Raw genomic sequence first — 19,343 nt, 5'->3', positions numbered from 1 at the left:
GGAACTGTGGGCTGTGAGGCTGCAGTGGGCACAGAGGCAGGTCTCGGCCCCATCCTCCATGCCCTCGCCTGGCCCCTCCTGCCATGGCCCCGGTCCCCTCTACCAGCAGCCCCACTCCTGCCACCGCCACTCCCATGTGCTGACAGCGCCGGCCCCACTCATACCTGCTGACGGCACGGAGCAATTGGAGCCAGCGCCAGCAGCAGGTGCGAGCGGCGGCTGCTGCCCCAATCACCCTTCAGGAGCAGGGGGAGGTGGAGAAGCCCTGAGGGGCGATCGAGGCTGGTGCCACGCCAGCAGCAGGTGTGAGCACTGGGTGGGACTGGTACACGGGAGCAAAGAATTTTCAGTAACCACCAGAGGCTCCCCCTGATGACAGCGACCAATGTCCCACCTTGGTCTGGCGCACCCACTCACCTGCTCCACTATCCCACTGTGGCCGACGCCCGCCATGTTCCGCGCGCACCCCCTGGTGGTCAGCAAACCTCATAGCGACCAGTTGTTCAGTTCTGCCATTCGGTCTATTTGCATATTAGGGTTTTATATAGATAGATTTAAGGTGGACATTGTGCTGATGCCACTTTTCTTTCTACTTAATAGGGAGAAAGAACCAGAAACACAAAAAGAGGAACGTTTGATGGAAGAAAAGAAAAAGAAAAAGCAGGAAGAAAAGAAAAAGAAGGAAGGTGCTCAGAAAAAGGTTTGGCTGGAGTCGCTGCCTCCTTGTCTTTACGATCATCCCATGTCGCATTTGCATTGTCATGGCCATCACGTTACAGAATTGCATTCTCTTGTAGAGTCAGGTGCTAAATCTGTAATTAGCAAAAAATAGTTATTGTGCTATGGAATAAGTATAGAGTGACAGCCATAGCATGTCTATCTTAAGGACCTAGAAGTATAAGAGCTGTGTTTCAAAGAAGTTTGATTTCAGTTATCGGAAGTAAAGAATGTTCATACTATTCTCCTTGGAATAAACTGTCCAGAACAAGCCTAAGAGATGAGAAAAGGGCCATTCAACCGATTTTTTTAGAAAAGTTAGAAATAATTTTTGCAGCTTTGGTAAATGTTCTTTTACAAACCCTATTAGTAAACATTAAAAATTAAAAGCCCTGAGTCATGCTTGAATTTATGGCATTTAATATACCAAGTGATGCCATTCATTTTTGTTTTTGCCTAGCTTATAGTTTAAACTGTATGCCTATAGATTGTATTAAAACACAGAGCTCCAATGAGCTCCCAGACAGATGTGGTTGCCTTTCAACCAATATTGGCATATAGTCAACAACTAGACACTTTTAATAAATGAACTGGGAAAATACTGTTTTTTAAAATTCCCAGTATTAAAGTCTGTTTATAAACTTTCATAGATGTGTATATCCTACACGTTATTCCTAAAGAGTTTCTGATTTTTTTTTTCAGGCTGCTGATCAAAAAACCAAAGGTAAGTTTATTTTATTTGCGGGGGGCGGGGGGGGGGGGTGGCAATTTTATGGCAGTACCAAACTTTTTATGATGAAGATGACTTTTTCTTTAATTGATGGTTAAAAACAAAGACTCCAACCTTGCCTTTGAATCTACTTTACATTATTCACCGTGAAATTCTTCCTTTATCACTGGGTTTACATCTACATCTCATTGGCATTTGTTTAACCTAAACGCCTAAAGAATGTCATGTTAGCTTTGTAAGCATTGCTTTCTAATTTTCCTTTGGTTTAATTTCCACCAAACAGGATTAAACTGATCAATTGCTTCCATTTAAGAACAACTAAGGGATACTGAACTCTTCTAAAGCTTCTAATTTGTCTTTGCCAGCTATTTATAACAAAGAGAGAGATGCTTTTTATGTGTTCCCTCTTTGCTTATGAATGTGTGAGATTTCTTTTTGTTCTCCGAGTCCGGAATGTGCGCATCACTGTCTCGGTGGGTCCTGGCAGCGCGTGATGCTCGCAGTGGCCCCGTCCCTGTGGTTCGCTCACAGTGAGCCAGTTGGAAGCACCACTCGAGCCTCCTCGTTTGTGCCATTATTGTTCGTTCACATACAGGCAGTTTCCCACTAGAGGAAGTTATAGTTTATGGCTCTACAGCAGTGGTTCTCAGCCTGCCTCACGCCGCGACCCTTTAACACAGCTCCTCGTGTTGTGGGGACCCCCAATTTCATTGTTACAAATTGAACATCATTAAAGCATAGTGATTCATCACAAAAACAATATGTAATTATAGATGTGTTTTCTGATGGTCTTAGGCGACCCCTGTGAAAGGGTCGTTCGACCCCCAAAGGGGTTGCGACCCACAGGTTGAGAACCACTGCTCTAAAGGAAGCTGACCTTTCTGAGAAAAAATGGATCAGATTACCTGCTTTCCTTTTAATAGCTTATTGAGTTATAATTGACATACAGTAAACCAAGCATGTCAAACTCAAAGGCTAACACGGGCCAAATAAACAAGGTTTAACTTTATGTGGGCCGCAAAAAAAACAAAAGCGTCAATTTTCTTAGAAAAGTAGGTTTATTTCAGTAGAGACATGCTGAATACAAAGGGCTGAAATAAATGAGTCATCATTAACATAAAATAATAGAACATTTTAATAAAAATGAATATTTTTTCTTGAACATTCACTTACCAGACACTGAATAACTGCACAAATTAAGTGTAACGCAAATAAACCTATTTTTCTTGTTCTCCGAAAGCGAAATATTTCCTGTTGCGCAAGCCAAACAGGTCAGTCCAGAACTACTGGTGTGGCCATCGGCTGCTGAAACATTCACTGCTAGTATTAGTGGAGAGAAATGGTGCACCTGCACGTAAGGTGCATAATACGCATAAGGGAAATGAATGCAGCACGATTATAGTAATCAGTCATTAGCGAACGTTGTAGTTCGTTATTAATAATTATGTATAACAGGATATTGTAAAAATTAAGTCACAAAATTTTTATTGAAATGTTTTTTACATACCGTTATATTGTATTTTTGCTGAGCCGCAAAAATATTCTTTGTGGGCTGCGAGTTTGACATGCTTGCAGTAAACTGAACATTAAACTTAAAGAGAACAATTTATACATTTTGGCCTGTGCACACCTGTGAAACATCCTAGCAATCAAGACAATGCCCATAAGCCCTGGAAGTTTCCACACACCCCTCCCTTCCCCATCTGTGTGCAGGCTCCTCCCCTCCCCCCCCCCCAGGGTGAAGGCCCCTCCCCCCCACAGGTGTGCCAACCCTGATCTTCCCGCACTGTGGAAGCTTCTTTCCTAGACTGTCGCATAGACAGTGTCACACAACAGGGCCTGGGCTCCCTTCAGCGCTGGCACTTTGGAGAGCCATCCCTGTTGTGTGTGAGGAAGTCATTGCTTCTATCGCTGAGCAGTAGCCGCTGTCTGGATACATCACCGTTTGCGGTGCCACCCGCCTGGCTGTGGGCGATCTCTGGGTGCGTGCTCGTTTCCTCTGATGAATCGGAGGCGATGGCTGTGAGGACTGAGACAGTGCCTGCTGGGGCTGTCCTCCTGTGGGAACAGGCCAGAGGACACTCGTTCAGACCTGCCTGCCCGCGAGGCCACTGGAATTGAGCACTCAGACCGCCTGTCCTACTGAAAGAAGAGGCTGAAATAGAGAGGCGAGGGCAGGGAGGCCAGCGCCTGGAGTCCTTAGAGCCCCTTGAGGACTTGAGAGTTGACCTTTTAGACCAGGGGGGCCAGGAGAGCTCCCAGCGGGCGAGGGACAGCACAAGGCTACATCTCAGGCCGCTGAGGGCCAGGCTGAATGAGAGTGACGGTTGGAGAGAGCCCTGGCTCGTGGAGCCCAGCTCAGACCCAGATGCCTAAGCCACGGGGCCGGGTGACAGGAAGGTCAGGTCGGTAGATGGAAGAGACTGGGCTAATCATTTCATCTGCAGGTGCCTGCGGAACACCTGCTGTTTGCCCGGCCCTGTGCTGCTCGAGCTGGGGGGGAAGATGCAGGAAAAGAGACGTGCTCCCCACGCTCATGGAACCTAGCGACTGACGGGAATGGCCACAGCGCCTGTCACAGCCCGAGATGCTGCTGTGGAGGAGGGGACCTGAGCGAGGCCACATGTGGGCAGGCGTCCTGAGTGATGCTTGAGGGTCTGAGGGATGAGGAAAACATAGTGGCCTGGGAGCAGGGAGGGCTGCGGCTCCCCACACAGGGAACAGCACTGGACAAGGCCGGCTGGCTGGAGGGGGCATTTCAGGCCAAGACCACTGCAGCCGGCACAGTGTGAGCGGTGTCAGAGGCTGGGGGGCTGGGACAGCCTGGGCAGGGGAAGGCGCCTCTTCCTAAGGGCAGGACGAGGGCTTGTCCGCTTTCCCCCGATCCCCAGCCTTCTCTCCTCAGTGTTGCAGTCGGCAAACCCGGCTCCCTCTTTTGGCAGGTACTGGAGTCCACACTTTTGGGGGGACATCATCCCAGGATTATTGCTATTCACATTTTCTTAAGGAACACACACGATCCTTCTGCAGGGGCGGTGCACGCGTCCCGAGAGGACAAGCCCTGGGCGCTTAATTCCCCATCAGCGTCCTTGTTTCTTGAGAGCTGGGTTTGCTGTTTGCAGAGCTTGTCGGTTCAGGAGCCTGCGGCGGGGGGACTGCAGCTGTTGCTCAGCGGACTTCCCCTCATGACTGTCCCTGTGCTCTCGTCGCAGGCATCCCAGGTGACGTCACAGACTGAAAGGTCATGGGAAGCCCACACTAATGCTCTGTTGGCCCCGTGGCTTTAACATAGGCTGTTACGAGAGTTTTCTGTTTTAATCTCAGTCAGCGGCTGTTGTTCAGAAACGTGGCTCATGTGATGGTCGGCACGTTGTAATACCTTTTGGAGAAGTAACTGTAATACAGTAGATAGGAAATGTCTCTAAACAGCGTTTCCCATTAGCAACAGACACTAAGTTAATGTAGTTAGTAGTGAATGAGTTCCTGCTCATTTTGAGTTGTGCTCCAAAAGTTGCCATGGTGACAGATCAGCCAGAAGTTGTCAAGAGAACAAACAGAAGGCCACTGCTGTACCCTCTGGGACTGCCGAGAAGCCCGGCAAATGCTTGTCGCTCAGAGTTGTCCTGCCTGCGTCTCATTCTAAGGAGATTTCCCCGTCCAGCAGTGAGGCAGGTTGCGGAGACAGTGGAGGAGTGGGGATATGCCTCGGGATCCCTGGCTGCTTTAGCAGGAGAGCAGTTCTCTCTGATAGTCACATTCGCAGTCAGTCATATATGTCTGATTACATGTAAATTTACAATTTTAAGAAACTCCGTATCTTTGAGTATATATTCTGAAATGGATGAAATTAATGCAAGATTTTTAAACATTTTTTCTTTCATTGTCTTGTGTTGTATCTGCATAAGAGAAATTCCATGCTTTACATACAAAACTTCTTAAGTCCTAAGATGCCATCAATTATAGGACATACCATTGATTTAGTAATGTTCTATTGATAGAGTTTGAAGGTGAATGAGGAAACTATATTAAATTCATGTACCAATTGTAAGATGTATCCAAATTTCAGAAATAAGACATGTGAAGATGTGTGGGTCCCTCTAGGGTAACATCTACACTAATAAAAGACAAACATGCAAATTGACCATACCTTTGCTATGCCTTAAGCCACACCCACCAGCCAATCAGTGACTATATGCAAATTAACCCAACCAAGATGGCGGCCGGCAGCCACAGTGCTGAAGCCAGCAGGAGGCTTGGTTGCCCTTCCTGCCTACTGCAGCGGCTCTAAGCTCCACTCAAAGCAACAAAGTTTCAATTATAGAAGATAAATAAACCACAGATACCTGCTTTCAGCCGGCCATGGCCACAGAGCTGGAGTGAGCAGGAGTGGGTTGCCCCTGGCGATGGAGGAAACCAAGCTTCCCTCCCGCCTGCCCTGGCCGGCTCTGAGCTCCTCTCAAGGCTACAAAGTTTCAATTATAGAAGGTAAATAAATCCCAGAATAAAAAAAGAAAAAAAGGAGAGGCTGGGAGCTTCTGTTGCTGGGGGGCTTGGCCAGCCTGAAAACGGCCCTCAGCCCCTCACCCAGACTGGCCAGGCACCCCAGTGGGGACCCCCCACCCTAAAGGGGGTGTGGCCAGCCTGAAAATAGCCATCAGCCCCTCACCCAGGCTGGCCAAACCTCCATGGGGTGAGGGTCCCCACTGGGGGTAGGGGGCTTGACCAGCCTGCAAACAGCCATCAGCCCCTCACCCAGGCTGGCCAGGCACCCCAGTGGGGACTCCCACCCTGAAGGGGGTGTGACCAGTCTGCAAACACCCATCAGCCCCTCACCCAGGCTGGCCAGGCACCCCACCGGGACCCCCACCCTGATCCAGGGCAAACCAGCCGGGCCCCCCCATGCACCAGGCCTCTATCCTATATAATAAAAGGGTAATATGCAAACTGACCCTAACAGCAGAACAACTGGGAAAGACTGGTCACTATGACACACACTGACCACCAGGGGGCAGACGCTCAATGCAGGAGCTGCCCCCTGGTGGTCAGTGTGCTCCCATAGGGGGAGCTCTGCTCAACCACAAGCCAGGCTGATGGCTGCCAGTACAGCAGTGGTGGTAGGAGCCTCTCCCGCCTCCTCAGCAGTGCTAAGGATGTCTGACTGCAGCTTAGGCCTGCTCCCCGCTGGCAAGTGGACATCCTCCGAGGGCTGCCGGGCTGCCAGAGGGATGTCTGACTGCCAGGGGCCCGATCCCCCAGGGAGCGGGCCTAAGCCAGCAGGTGGACATCCTCCGAGGGGTCCCAGACTACAAGAGGTCATAGGCCGGGCTGAGGGACCCCCCCTACCCCCAGTGCACAAATTTTTGTGCACCGGGCCTCTAGTTCACCAATAAACAGCTACTTTTAGAGTGTCCCTCTAGCCCAGCAGTTCTCAACCTGTGGGTCGCGACCCCTTTGGTGGTCGAACGACCCTTTCACAGGGGTCACCTAAGACCATCCTGCATATCAGATATGTACATTACAATTCATAACAGTAGCAACATTACAGTTATGAAGTAGCAACGAAAATAATTTTATGGTTGGGTCACAACATGAGGAACTGTATTTAAAGTGCCAGAAGGTTGAAAACCACTGCTCTAACCCATTGCAGGCCTTCCTGCCAGCATACGTGAGGCTAACGGTGGTGGCCTCTGACATTCTAATTGAGGGGTGTCCCAGTATTGTTAATGCCATTAGGAGGAAAACACAGTGGAATACCCTGGCTCATTCCACATACCCTGATGTGGGTGATCTGGTGGATGAAAGATTTAAATGGACTAGTTGCTAAAAAAAAAAAACCTGTGTTCCTCACCACAGCTCAGCCAATGAGTATAGAAACCACTCTAGCTACTTTACGCAGAAATGAGTACAGTTTAAGTACAGAAACTTGGGTGCTTATAAAATCACTAGAGGGCCCTGGCCAATTTGGCTCAGTGGATAGAGCATCGGCCTGCGAACTGAAAGGTCCTGGGTTCAATTCTAGTCAAGGGCACATGAGAACTGCTCTCCGACTAAGCACTCATCTCCCAGATGAGGAAGCTGGTTCAGGAGCCACAGCCAAGATTATGGTTACTTTATAGAAACTGGCTCTCAACCCGGAGTCTGACTTCAGTCCAGTTCTCTTCCCAAAGCGCCTCATTGTCATCTCTCTCAGTTATTTTGTTTTTGTTTTGTTTTCTTCGGTTTGGGTTGGGTTTAGGAGGTGTTACTGAAGTGTTGGGGTCTTTTCATTTTGTCCTTACAGTGCCAGAACCTACCAAGACCTGTTCCAGCCAGCCCCAGCCTGCCGGTACCGGGACCAGTACTCCCACCAGCACTCTCTCCAGCAGCAGCAATGGCAAGCGCGCACCTGCCGGCGGCCAGCAGCCAGCTGTGTCCCGCTACCTGCCTCGTGAGGTGCCTCCACGCTTCCGCCAGCAGGAACAGAAGCAGCTACTGAAGCGAGGCCAGCCATTGCCCACGGGGGCTCTGACCAGTGCGAGCCCCACCCAGGGCGCTGGGCCTGCCGGGGTGAGCCCTCCTCCCCTCCCTGGAGCCGGAGCACAGCAGCAGCCCAGCAAGCTCCAGCCAGGTGAGCCACGGAGGGCGGCTTCTCATCTGGGGCTTGTGTGCTGTTTCCCACTCGGCGGCCCAGGAATAGAAATGGACAACTTTGGGTCCATAGCCAGTATATATATATGATAGAGCTAGCTAGCTAGATGATAGATACATAGATAGATGATAGATAGATAGATAGATGATAGATAGATAGATAGATAGATGATAGATAGATAGATAGATAGATAGATAGATAGATAGATAGATAGATAATAGATAGGTAGCTAATTGATAGACAATAAGTAGAAGATAGATAGAATTCATTTCAGTTGGATTTTGAAGTTTCATTCTGCTTCCCCCTACTTATTCATATGAGTTCTTTCTCATGTTGTCAGAGGCATTAGCGACTTTGTTGCTCACAGAAAGCAAAGGTCTGTCAGCAGGCCAGTGACGGTCGGCAGTGGACAGAGCCCCGCAGGAGACTTCGCAGCGAGGCCCTCGCTGGGTCACTAGACGGGCGCAGGGCCGCACACGTTCTTTGCAGGGAGGTGATGGCATTGAATGGGAAGTGGGTGCTTCTAACTGTAATGTCTAACCTTAAAGCCAAACCTGCCGACAGCTTGGCGTGCAGTGTCTCGGGTTCTGACCCACCTGCTTCTGCTGGCGTCTCTGCCTGCAGCCACCTCCAGCGGCTCTTGGCTCCAGGAGAACTGCCGCTTGCCCCCTCGCTTTCCAGCTTCCAGAGGTGACATCTCCTCTGTCGCCTGTTCCTGGCTTCTTGACCTCAGGGATTTAGATTTAAAAACGCTTTCCTGGAGTTGTAGAGAAGGTTTTGGGAGAGCAGAGTACCTGTGGGAACCGCCACATTTCTGTGGTGCCCTTAAGTCTCTCCGCTTTAACAGTTGGCACAGTCCTGGCATGGGAACCAGGCTTGCTGATGGCAGTGAAATTCAGGTCTGTAATTGGAGAAGCAAGGAGGCTTCTCGTATTAGACTGGAATTTAAAAGAAACATGTCACAGATCATATTAATATGTTTCTCTTTCATACACTGACTTAATATGGGGAATAATTGCAACATGACACAAAAGTATTTATAGTGTATTTCTCAAAACCGAGACTTTGTGGTATATTCGGAACAAATATTTTTAGACAGCTTTGCTATGTCTCTTCAAATAATCTTGACTCTCCTTGCTAAGTTCCTGGTCAAGGGGATGTAGGTCAAGAGAGAAAAGAAATGGTCAAACATACTCATTTAACAAGAATATAACTCCCCTACTTCACTGCAAGCAGTTGGTAATCAGACAGATGGTCACTCCTGGTGGTGTGGCTCAGTTGGTTGAGCGTCCTCATGTGCACCGAAAGGTCACTGGTTCAATTCCCAATCAGGGCACATGCCCAGGTTGCAGGCTTGATCCCCAGCAGGGGGGCACGAAGGAGGCAGCTGTTGGGTATTTCTCTCCCTCTCCCTTCCTCTCTCTCTAAAATCAATAAGAACATACTTTTTCAAAAGCATATGGTTACTTTCTGCACTGGAATACGGTCCTCAGGACAGCCTCACAGAGACAGAAGCTGTGCAGTCACAGTCACACCGAAATAGGGTGCGCATTTTTAAAAAAACAGCAAAAGAAATGTACCAGCCTGCTTTTTCCTGGGCTTGTCTCGTTATATGATTCGATGCCAGTATTGCATCCGTGTTTTCATCAACTGCTGTTGGTACAAAATTTTGCTGGTATCTACTCAAATAAGAATAAAATAAATTTTTTCAGTAAAATTTTTTATGAAAATATTTTTTAATAAAACATTTGTCTCTGTAAGTATATTTCTAGAAAGTTATTCCTAGTTTATTTTATATATATATATATATGTATATATATATATATACACTCGTATATAATGACTAGATCATTTTATGTCTAAACATCTCAGAAAATGCCATTAATCTACATGATATTAATAAAATAAATGATTAATTTTCAGCTCGCAAACAAAAGTCTTGGTTTTATACCAATTTCATCGTTCCCAGCAGCCTCTGGGGTCAGAGCCAGACAAACCCTTGAACTCGCCCCCTTGCATCGGCTCAGGGTCCCTCTGCCGGAGGGGTCTCTGGGCTCCCCCTGCGCAGCCTGTCTGGCCGGCGCTGCTTTCCCCTCGCACGGGCCCCTTCCTCACGGTCTCACACGGGCCCGCTCAGCGTGTCTTCCCAGCGCGTGCACACGGTGGCCGCCCACCCTTCTCTCCGCATCACTGCCTCCCCGCCCCCAGGACCCCCTCAGTGTCGCCCTCACTGCTCGGTGCAGCATGTAAGTTCGCACTCTGCGGTGCAACCTGTGTGCTTGCTGGCTGAGGTGTCCGAACCTCCTCCACAGGAAATGGCAGGCCTGAGCCCCTCACGACCTCCTCTCTAAGTCCCTTCCCACAAAGAGCTTGTCTGGCTTGTCGGCGGAGGGCAGAGCCCCCACGTTCTCAGGCTCCCTCGGTTCCCTCCGGTCCTCACAGGCGTTCCTAGGCCTTTCTCCCCGGCTGCTCCAGGGTCCTGCTCAAGGGCCTGCGATTTCCATGAGGGTGCCACCCCCCGGCAGACATCCAAACTGGAGTCCAGCCTAACTGCTAAGAGCCAGGAGGCAACCAACTGGCCAGCCCAGCTCAGGGTAGAGGCAGAGCTAGTGGGGCAGAGGGCTGAGCTGGGCAGCGTGAGCCCTGGGAGGACCTGCGTCCTTTCTCCGACTGGCGGGATCCAGACACGCAGTCACATGTCGTCAGGCGTGGAAGGACTCGTGCGCCGTGTGGAGGCCAGGGTTCCTGCCAGCCCCGGTTCCAGGCTCTCCCTTCAAATGACAACCATTTGTCCTGACGTAAAACGTGGCCTCTAATAAAGCCATGCGGAGAAACGGGGGTCTTCTATTCATGTGCTGAGTTGGCAGATGCTTTACCCGTAAGGCAGTGGTTCTCCACCTTCTGGCCCTTTAAATACAGCTCCTCATGTTGTGACCCAACCATAAAATTATTTTCGTTGCTACTTCATAACTGTAATGTTGCTACTGTGATGAATCGTCATGTAAATATCTGATCTGCAGGATGGCCTTAGGCGACCCCTGTGAAAGGGTCCTTCGACCGCCACAGGGGCTGCGACCCACAGGCTGAGAACCGCTGCTGTAAGGTCAGTGTTAGCCTGTGCATGGGGTAGGAGTGTCATTTTATCCTGTTGTTTTCTCTCCAGACTGTGTCTGAAGCAGAACCCCAGCTCCCAGCACTTGAGAGCTTTCATCAGGGTTTAAGAACCTCCTTTCTGTTGTGCTAAAGGCGGAACAATGGATTGTTTCGGGGGCTGCTTTGTACGGGTATAAACAGGCTTTGGTGGCTGCGCGGCTGTGTTTGCCACTTAGATGGGTTTTAGATGGAGGAAGAAAGTAATTAAGAAGTTGGACACTTGCCAGTTTGCATATGGCGCTCGTTTGGGATGTTGGAGCTAGTGTTGGTATGCCAAATGTTTGGGGGTGAGGAAGAGTGAGAAAGAAGCGGGAGTGGAAACAAAGGCAGCGAGAGCGAGAGGCGGTTTATCTGCGCAGCCGGCAGGCGGGGCGCCGTTATTCTCTTGGCTGACTTTCAACAAACAAGCAAACCGGCAGCGGCGCTCCTGTGACTGGGGCCTGAATAAAAATGTTGTGACAATTGAGAGAATTGAAAGAGGAGGGAAGATGGGTTTAGTGTCAGCTGCAATTAGATAATCAAAGCTTTCCAGTCCCCACCGTGGGCGCCTCCCCCCCGCTGCAGGGGTGGAGCGGGGCCTCCCGGAGGGGCAGGGCTGCCAACCCTGCCCGCTGGCCGCCCAGGGCACCCGCCAGTGCCGGGGACTTTCCTGGCAGCGCGACAGGATGAGGCTGTCGCTGTGCACAGCCGACATGGTGGAGTCAGCCCAGGTGACCCCAGATGCAGGCGAACCAGCAGCTGGCTTGCAAGGTAGCGTCTCGGGGGTGGAGGCCCCTTTCTGCAGGTATTTCTGCTGCAGGCATGTCTGCCCCCAGCGGCCCTGGCCGAGGAGGAGAGACGAACGCACACGAGCAGAGCGTGTGCTTGTCCCACATCAGCCTGTGACGTGCCATCCAGAGAGCAGCCCGGAGCCCTGGCTCCCGTGCCGGTCACACTGATAAGATGGCGTCTCAGGCAGCTGCTGGCCCAGGGCGGCGGCAGGGCCTTCCCGCCGGCCTCCCCCGCGCCCTCGGCGCTGGCCGGCCTCCCAGAGGAGGATGCGGCTTGTGCCCCCACGTTCATCGGCGTCTGACAGGCTGTCAACCTGGAGGCAGCAAACTCCCTTCATTGCTCGTTTGAAGTAAGACCAGGCAGTGAGCTCCCATTGTTGTTTCCGTAAACCTTTTGCTTCAAGCCGGTACTTGGGTCAGCATGCTTGGATCTTCACTAGGGAGATTGGATCAGGTGTCCCGGACTCTGTCCAGCAACGGAATTCTGAATTCAGATCTCCCTGAGACTTGGTTGTTGCTGCTGTTAATCCTCACCCGAGGATATTTTCCCATGGACTCTTTTTTTAGAGAGAGTGGAAGGGAGGGGAGAGATAGAGAAAGGAAAACATCAATGTGAGAGAGAGGCGTCGATTGGCTGCCTCCCACACGTGACCTGACCAGGGTCGGGGATTGAGTCTGCAGCCAAGGTATGTGCCCTTGACCGGAATTGAACCTGGGACCCTTCAGTCCGCAGGCCAATGCTCTCCCCACTGAGCCAAACTGGCTAGGGCCTCCCTGAGATTTTTACACAGTAAATGCTGTCGAGGGTAAGGTGTTTGGGGTTCTCAAAAGCTCCAAACAGGAATCTGTGGCAAGGAATCTGTTACCACTACGCCTTAGTAAAACGTGTTCACAGCTATGGAAGGAAGCCTTCGGAATTATGTCTTATAATATATAGTTTATTATTTTGTCATTTCCGTTGGAAGGCTGTAGTGATAAAGAATGAATTATGTCCTATTTGTCAGTGTTACGACTAATTAAGCATTCTGCACACTTCTGAGTGAATCTTGTGCACGCTCCCTATCTGATTAATCCGATACCTAATTAAGGTTTTGCTTATTGTAGCTTTTGGAAGCTCTTTGTTAAATACTTTTCCTTGAAAAAATTGATCTTTATGTCATTAACATTTTAGAATTTGGAAGTAAAAAAAAAGCTTTTCTCTTTAAACGATGCTATCATGTAATCCTTTTTAATTTAATCACTTAAGGCAGTTAAACAGCAGAGGAAAGGACAATATTATACACAAACTTCATTACTTTTTTCTCTTTAAGGCTGCTTTTTAAAATTCTTTAAGGAATAAGAATTTTACTCTGAAAATGCCAGCTTTGGTTCAGTCCTGCTGGTTATTAGTCATCACCCCTCTTCCAAGCCTGCCTCTCTGACCCTGCTTGCCGCCCGTAAGGAGGGGTAATGGGAGAGGTCCAGGCCGTCCGCCGTGTGTGCTGTGGTCTGAGTCTCACGGACGTGGGCTCTGGCTCGGAACTGAGACCTGCTGAGCTCACAGATGAACCAGGCCTGTCAGAGGACGGTCCATGCTGTGGAGACACGGGCGTGTCCTCGTAGGCACCACGCCTGGCTTTTGTTTTTCCTCCTCTCACTTTGTCACTTTATCATTTCTCCATCTCAAGAAGTTTAAAATGGGAATCACTCTGTGCGGTGTCGGGATGCAGGTCCTGCGGTTTGCTCCTGTGGCTGGCTTTGCTTTTGCCGCTGTGCTGAGCAAACAGTGGGGAGTGGTATTTGCAAATCAAATGGAGTCTGTGAGAACCATAAATACTGCATTAAAATCATAACTTTGGCTTTCTGGTTTTTAAGATCTTTCCAGCTTTTAAATAAATACATATTATGTTTAAACTATTTTTTAAAATATATTTTATTGATTTTTTCTCCTGCACACCTCCTGTTGGGGATGTGCCCGCAACCAAGGTACATGCCCCCAACTGGAATCGAACCTGGGACCTTTCAGTCCGCAGGCCGACACTCTATCCACTGAGCCAAACCGGTCAGGCTAAACTATTATTTTTTAAAAATCAATGGAAAAATATCCTTGGGTGAGGATTAACAAAAAATAATAATAATTTAAAAAAATAAAGTAAAATGGTGTGGTTCCTCAGGAACTTACACATAGGACTGCCGTGTGACCCGGTACCGCCACTTCCGGGCATGGACCCAAAAGAACTGAGAGAGGGGCTGGAGCAGATGTGCCTGTCCTCAGGTTACGCAGCATTAGCCACAATAGCCAGCGTGTGGAAGCCGCCCGATGGCCCGTGGGCAGGTGAAGAAATAAACCGCCGTGGTCTAGGCACACAGTGGCATGGTATTCGGCGTTGAAAAGGAAGGGCATTCTGACACGTGCTAGAACATGCTAAGTGAAATCAGCCCGTCACAAAAGGACAGATGTTGTGCACTCCATTTGTAGAAGGGCCCTGGAGTAGTCAGAGCCTGGAGAAAGGACGGAGAGTGGTGGGGACCAGCGTCGGGGAGGAGGCGGGGGCGCAGAGAGTTAGTGCTTAAGGGTAGAGAGTTTCAGTTTAGGGTGATGGAAAGTGGCGATAGTTGCACAATATGAATGTACTTGGAGTCACTCAAAAATAGTTAAAATGGAAAGTTTATATTTTGTATATTTTACTGCAATAAAAATACATTTGCTTGAATAGTGTGGTTGAGATTCAGTATGCCAGAAAGGTTGCTTGGTGTTTGTGTTGATTCTCATGGTAATGTGCAGTAGAGGGAGGCTCTAGGAATCATAAGTTTAGAGCCAAGAGCCTTCGGGATTGTACCGTTAGTTCCTCGTCATCTTTTTAGAGCTGAGGAATGGCCAGGTCGCTCACTGTGGTTGCTTCAGCTGGAACTCCGATTCGGTTCTACATGTTTATTCTTTTGTTTGCGCAGGCACATTTATTGGTTCCTGATATGTGGCAAGCATTATGGATATAAAACTAAAAAGATCCCATCCATGTCCTTAAGAAACTCACCTTCAAAAATTAGGCTCTTGGTGCAGGGATCAGGTTTTTATAATCACACTAATCTCTTCGTTCTTGTCAAGTCATCACGTTTTTCTAATAAAGATGTGCGCTTTGAATTACATTCCCACCACCTCGGAGCATTGGGCACTCACCTTGGGTACCGTTTGGGATTCTATCTGTTACCTCATTTGGTATCATATTTAAGCGTTTTCAATTTTTTTAAATGTTTTTAAAATAGAAGAAAGTACACAGTAAATAAAACTACACTCACAATACAGATTTGGCCTGATATTTTGCCCTATTTCCTTCAGATCTCTGTTTCAGAGATGTCACAGATAGCGCCCTCAACCCCGTTCCTGTCCCCCAGAAGGCACCGCGATCCTCACTCGGGTCCGTGTGGCAGTGGCCACGTAAGCGCGGTGCGGCGTCGCCTCTGGTTAAAGTGCATCTCTCGCAGCGATGGCTGGTGATTGTTTCCTATGGGTTTCCTGTCCGTTTCCTACTTTCGCTGGACTCTTGGCCTTGCTCTTGGTTTGGTTCTTTGTTCTGGTTGTCATCTTCCGTCTGCTCCCTCCTTCCTGTCTGCGGCTTGCTTTCAGCTTCCTCTGCGTGGTGATGCCTGTCACCCCCGTGTTCTGATGTGACAGTTGGATCTTTATGTCTCCCGTAGGAAGACACAGGGAGTGTCCAAGGCCCCGGAGATGAGATGGCCTCCTCTGTTTCCTCATTAAACTTTAAAAGTTTTGCTTTTCCTAATTCGGTCTTTAGTCCATCTAGAGTTTATTTCTGTGTATGCTGTGAGATAGGGCTCCAGAGAGGAAGGGAGAAGGAAAGAGAGAGAGAGATATCAGTGATGAGGGAGAATCATTGATCAGCTGCCTCCTACATGCCCCCCACTGGGGATGAAGCCCACAACCCAGGCATGTGCCCTGACCGAGAATTTAACCGTGACCTCCTGGTTCATAGGTCAGTGCTCAACCACTGAGCCGCACTGGCCAGGCACTTACAGTTCTTTTCTACTAAATGAGCTGCCAGCCTCTGGATGATACTGTAACCCTAGAGTCTCCCGGAAAACAGCAGAGCGTACCCAGATGCAGGAGCCCTTGCTGATGCCGTCTCCCCGAGGGCTGGCTCTGGTGTTGCCGAGTGACACGCCTTTCCAAGTTGCTAGACTTAAGCGAAGCAGCTTCCTTTCATACAAATGCTCTCCGAGATGCCTGTGTGCATGCGGGCACAGGGCGCCTTCTCAAGAGGAAGGAGAGGATGGTGCAGTGGTAGGAACTAATATAATTGTAGCAACACGAACTCATTTTTAAATGGGAGCTATTAAGAAGACAAACAACTTTTTTCTTTAAGTCATATTTTTAGCGTTTGTCATTCAGATCTGAAAACTTGAAATAATGAGCTTCCCCCAAAGACTAGCTGACAGTTGACTCGTTGACAAACGGGAGGAAAATCTAACCTGGGGTTTGTTTCATCCTCTGCAGATCTCAGCCGCGGCGGGTTGGCAGAGCATTATGAAAGTCCGCACTGGGCACCGCAGCCTGCTTTCCGGAGTGAAGCCAGCTGCCCCTGGGATCAAGTGATCATAGACAGGACTGACCAGGAGGCGTGGCCTTCCATCCCCGGGGCCGAGCCGGAGGCGGCCTCAGAATGCACTGTGGACGCTGACGCTGCCCCCCACGCCCCCCACGGCGGCTCGGAGAACAGCAGCATGGCGACAGGGAGCGCCCCAGGCAGCTTCACCGGGCACGCCAAGAAGACCAATGGCAATAACAGCACCAACGGCGCACTGGTCCAGAGCCCTCCGAACCCCAGTGCCCTGGGCGCAGGGGGCAGCAACGGCAGCAGCAGTGCGGCCAGAGTGTGGGGCGTAGCCGCGGGCTCCAGCTCCGGCCTCGCCCACTGCGCGCTGGGCGCCGCGGAAGGGAAAATGGACAGCGTGCTTGCCGAGGGGAGAAGTCAGAACTGCTGGGGCGCTTCCAGCCCCAACGCTGGCATGAACCTCAACCTCAACCCGAGCGCCAACCCAGCTGCCTGGCCTGTGCTCGGACATGAAGGAACGGTGGCCACAGGCACCCCTTCCAGTATTTGCAGTCCAGTCAGTGCCATAGGTCACGGCGTGGGCAACCAGAACGGGAACCCGCCGGGCACGCTGGGTGCGTGGGGGAGCTTGCTGCCGCCGGAGAGCTCAGAGCCACAAACGCCCACTTCGCAGAATGTATCTTTGAGCGCACAGCCTCAGAACCTTACCACTGATGGACCAAACAACACTAACCCCGCGAGCCCCTCGCCAAACCCTGCCAATGCAATGCAGACCAACGGGCTGCCCACCTGGGGCCTGGCCGTCGGCATGGGGGCTGTCATCCCGCCCCACCTGCAAGGCCTTCCTGGTGCTAACGGGTCGTCAGTCTCTCAAGTCGGTGGGGGCGGTGAAGGAATCGGCAGTTCTGTGTGGGGACTGTCCCCAGGCAGCCCTGCCACCGGAAATAGCAATTCTGGGTTCAGTCAGGGGAATGCAGACACTGTGAACTCAGCATTAAGTGCTAAACAGAATGGATCCAGCAGTGCTGTGCAAAAGGAAGGGAATGGGGGGACCGCCTGGGACTCGGGGCCTCCCGCTGGCCCTGGGATCCTCGCCTGGGGGAGGGGCCGTGGCAATAACAGCGTGGGGGGTATCCATTCAGGAGCGTGGGGCCACCCCAGCCGCAGCACCGCCAACGGTGTGAATGGGGAGTGGGGAAAGCCCCCAAACCAGCATTCCAGTGGTGACGTCAGTGGGAAAGCATCAACAGGGTGGGACAGTCCCGGTGTCGGCAGCCAGAACCCGGCCCTGCAGCCTGGCGGTGAGCACGGGAGCTCGTGGGCCAAGGCCGCCCCTTCCGGAGCCCCGGCGAGCGAAGGCAGCAGCGAGGGCTCTGGCGGCCACAGTGAAGGAGGTGCCGGGAGGGAAGGGGCCGAAGGCCGGAGGCGAGAGAAAGGGGTTCTAGACCAAGGGCACATCCAGTTGCCAAGGAACGACCTTGACCCGAGAGTGCTGTCCAATACTGGCTGGGGACAGACTCCTGTGAAGCAAAACACTGCCTGGGAATTTGAAGAGTCCCCGAGGTCGGAGCGAAAGAATGACAACGGCACGGAGGCCTGGGGCTGTGCGGCTCCGCAGCCTTCACACTCAGGGGGGAAGAACGATGGGCCCGTCATGAACAGTACAAATACCTCTTCAGTATCGGGGTGGGTCAGCTCGCCGCCTGCTGCTGGGCCAGCAAACACAGGCTGGGGGGACAGCAGCGCCAGAGCGCCAAATGGCCCCGGGGTTTGGGGGGACTCCATCAGCTCTGCTGCTGTTCCTAACGCTGCTGCTGCCAAGAGTGGCCACGCTTGGAGTGGGACCGCGAGGCAGGAGGACAAGTCACCCACCTGGGGTGAGCCCCTCAAGCCCAAGTCTCAGAACTGGGGGGACGGACAGAAGCCCAGTCCAGCCTGGAGCGCAGGAGGCGGGGACTGGGCCGACCCGTCTTCCGTCCTTGGGCACCTGGGGGATGGGAAGAAAACTGGCTCTGGGTGGGATGCTGACGGGAGCCGGTCAGGGTCCGGCTGGAGTGATGCTCCCCGGCCTGGGACCGGGGGCTGGGGCAACGGCACGAATACAAAGGCGAATCCAGGGGCAAACTGGGGAGAGTCTTTGAAACCCGGCCCCCAACAGAACTGGGCAAGCAAGCCCCAGGACAGCAGCATGAGTAACTGGGGAGGGGCCGCTTCCGTTAAACAGACAGGGACGGGGTGGATCGGGGGGCCCGTCCCTGTCAGACAGAAGGACGGCAGCGAGGCCACGGGCTGGGAAGAACCTTCTCCCCCGTCCATTCGACGCAAAATGGAGATTGATGATGGTACCTCAGCTTGGGGAGACCCGAGCAGCTACAACAACAAAGCTGTCAACATGTGGGACAGAAACAACCCGGGCCTCCAGGGCAGCGCCACGGCCGCCAGCACCGCCGCCAGCAGCAGTGCCAACGCGGGCGACATGCCAGCGCCGCACCCCGCCAGCGCCCCGCTGACCCGATCGCCGCTGCTCGGCCCAGGTATGGAAGGGGCTTGCGTTCTTTAAGAGTAAAACACGCTCATTCTCACCACATAGGCATGCGTCCTCCAACCGTGTTTTTACAGCCAGTGGCATGGACGCCCTGCAACTAGCGTTGTGTTTAAGTGGCATCCAAAGACGATACCTACAGCGGGGCTCAGGCAGCTTTCTGTCCGAGAGGAGTCCCTGCAGCACTGCCAGTGGCAGGGGGAGCACGGAGGGAACGCGTCCTCTCGGGAGAGCTGGCCACCATGTCCTCTGT

General features: G+C 51.4%; 1 protein-coding gene across 3 annotated transcripts in view; it reads left to right on the top strand.

The window, feature by feature from the left end:
• Positions 1–532: 532 nt before the first annotated feature.
• Positions 533–19,343, top strand: part of TNRC6C (trinucleotide repeat containing adaptor 6C) — a 45,606-nt gene continuing 26,795 nt past the window's right edge. For 2 of the 3 annotated variants that reach the window (XM_036338820.1, XM_036338819.1), the window contains exons 1-4: positions 536–700; positions 1,420–1,441; positions 7,728–8,054; positions 16,491–19,082. In XM_036338820.1, the coding sequence (XP_036194713.1) occupies positions 575–700; positions 1,420–1,441; positions 7,728–8,054; positions 16,491–19,082 (3,067 nt within the window). In that variant the 5' untranslated portion in view covers positions 536–574. Of the gene's footprint in view, positions 701–1,419; positions 1,442–7,727; positions 8,055–16,490; positions 19,083–19,343 lie in introns of all 3 variants that reach the window. The other variant, XM_036338821.1, reaches the window with a different exon arrangement.

The sequence above is a fragment of the Myotis myotis genome, unplaced genomic scaffold (assembly GCF_014108235.1).
Source record: "Myotis myotis isolate mMyoMyo1 unplaced genomic scaffold, mMyoMyo1.p scaffold_m19_p_17, whole genome shotgun sequence".
Classification (NCBI taxonomy): domain Eukaryota; kingdom Metazoa; phylum Chordata; class Mammalia; order Chiroptera; family Vespertilionidae; genus Myotis; species Myotis myotis.
The sequence above is the reverse complement of the archived record's forward strand: the minus strand, read 5'-3'. Positions and strand labels throughout refer to the sequence as shown.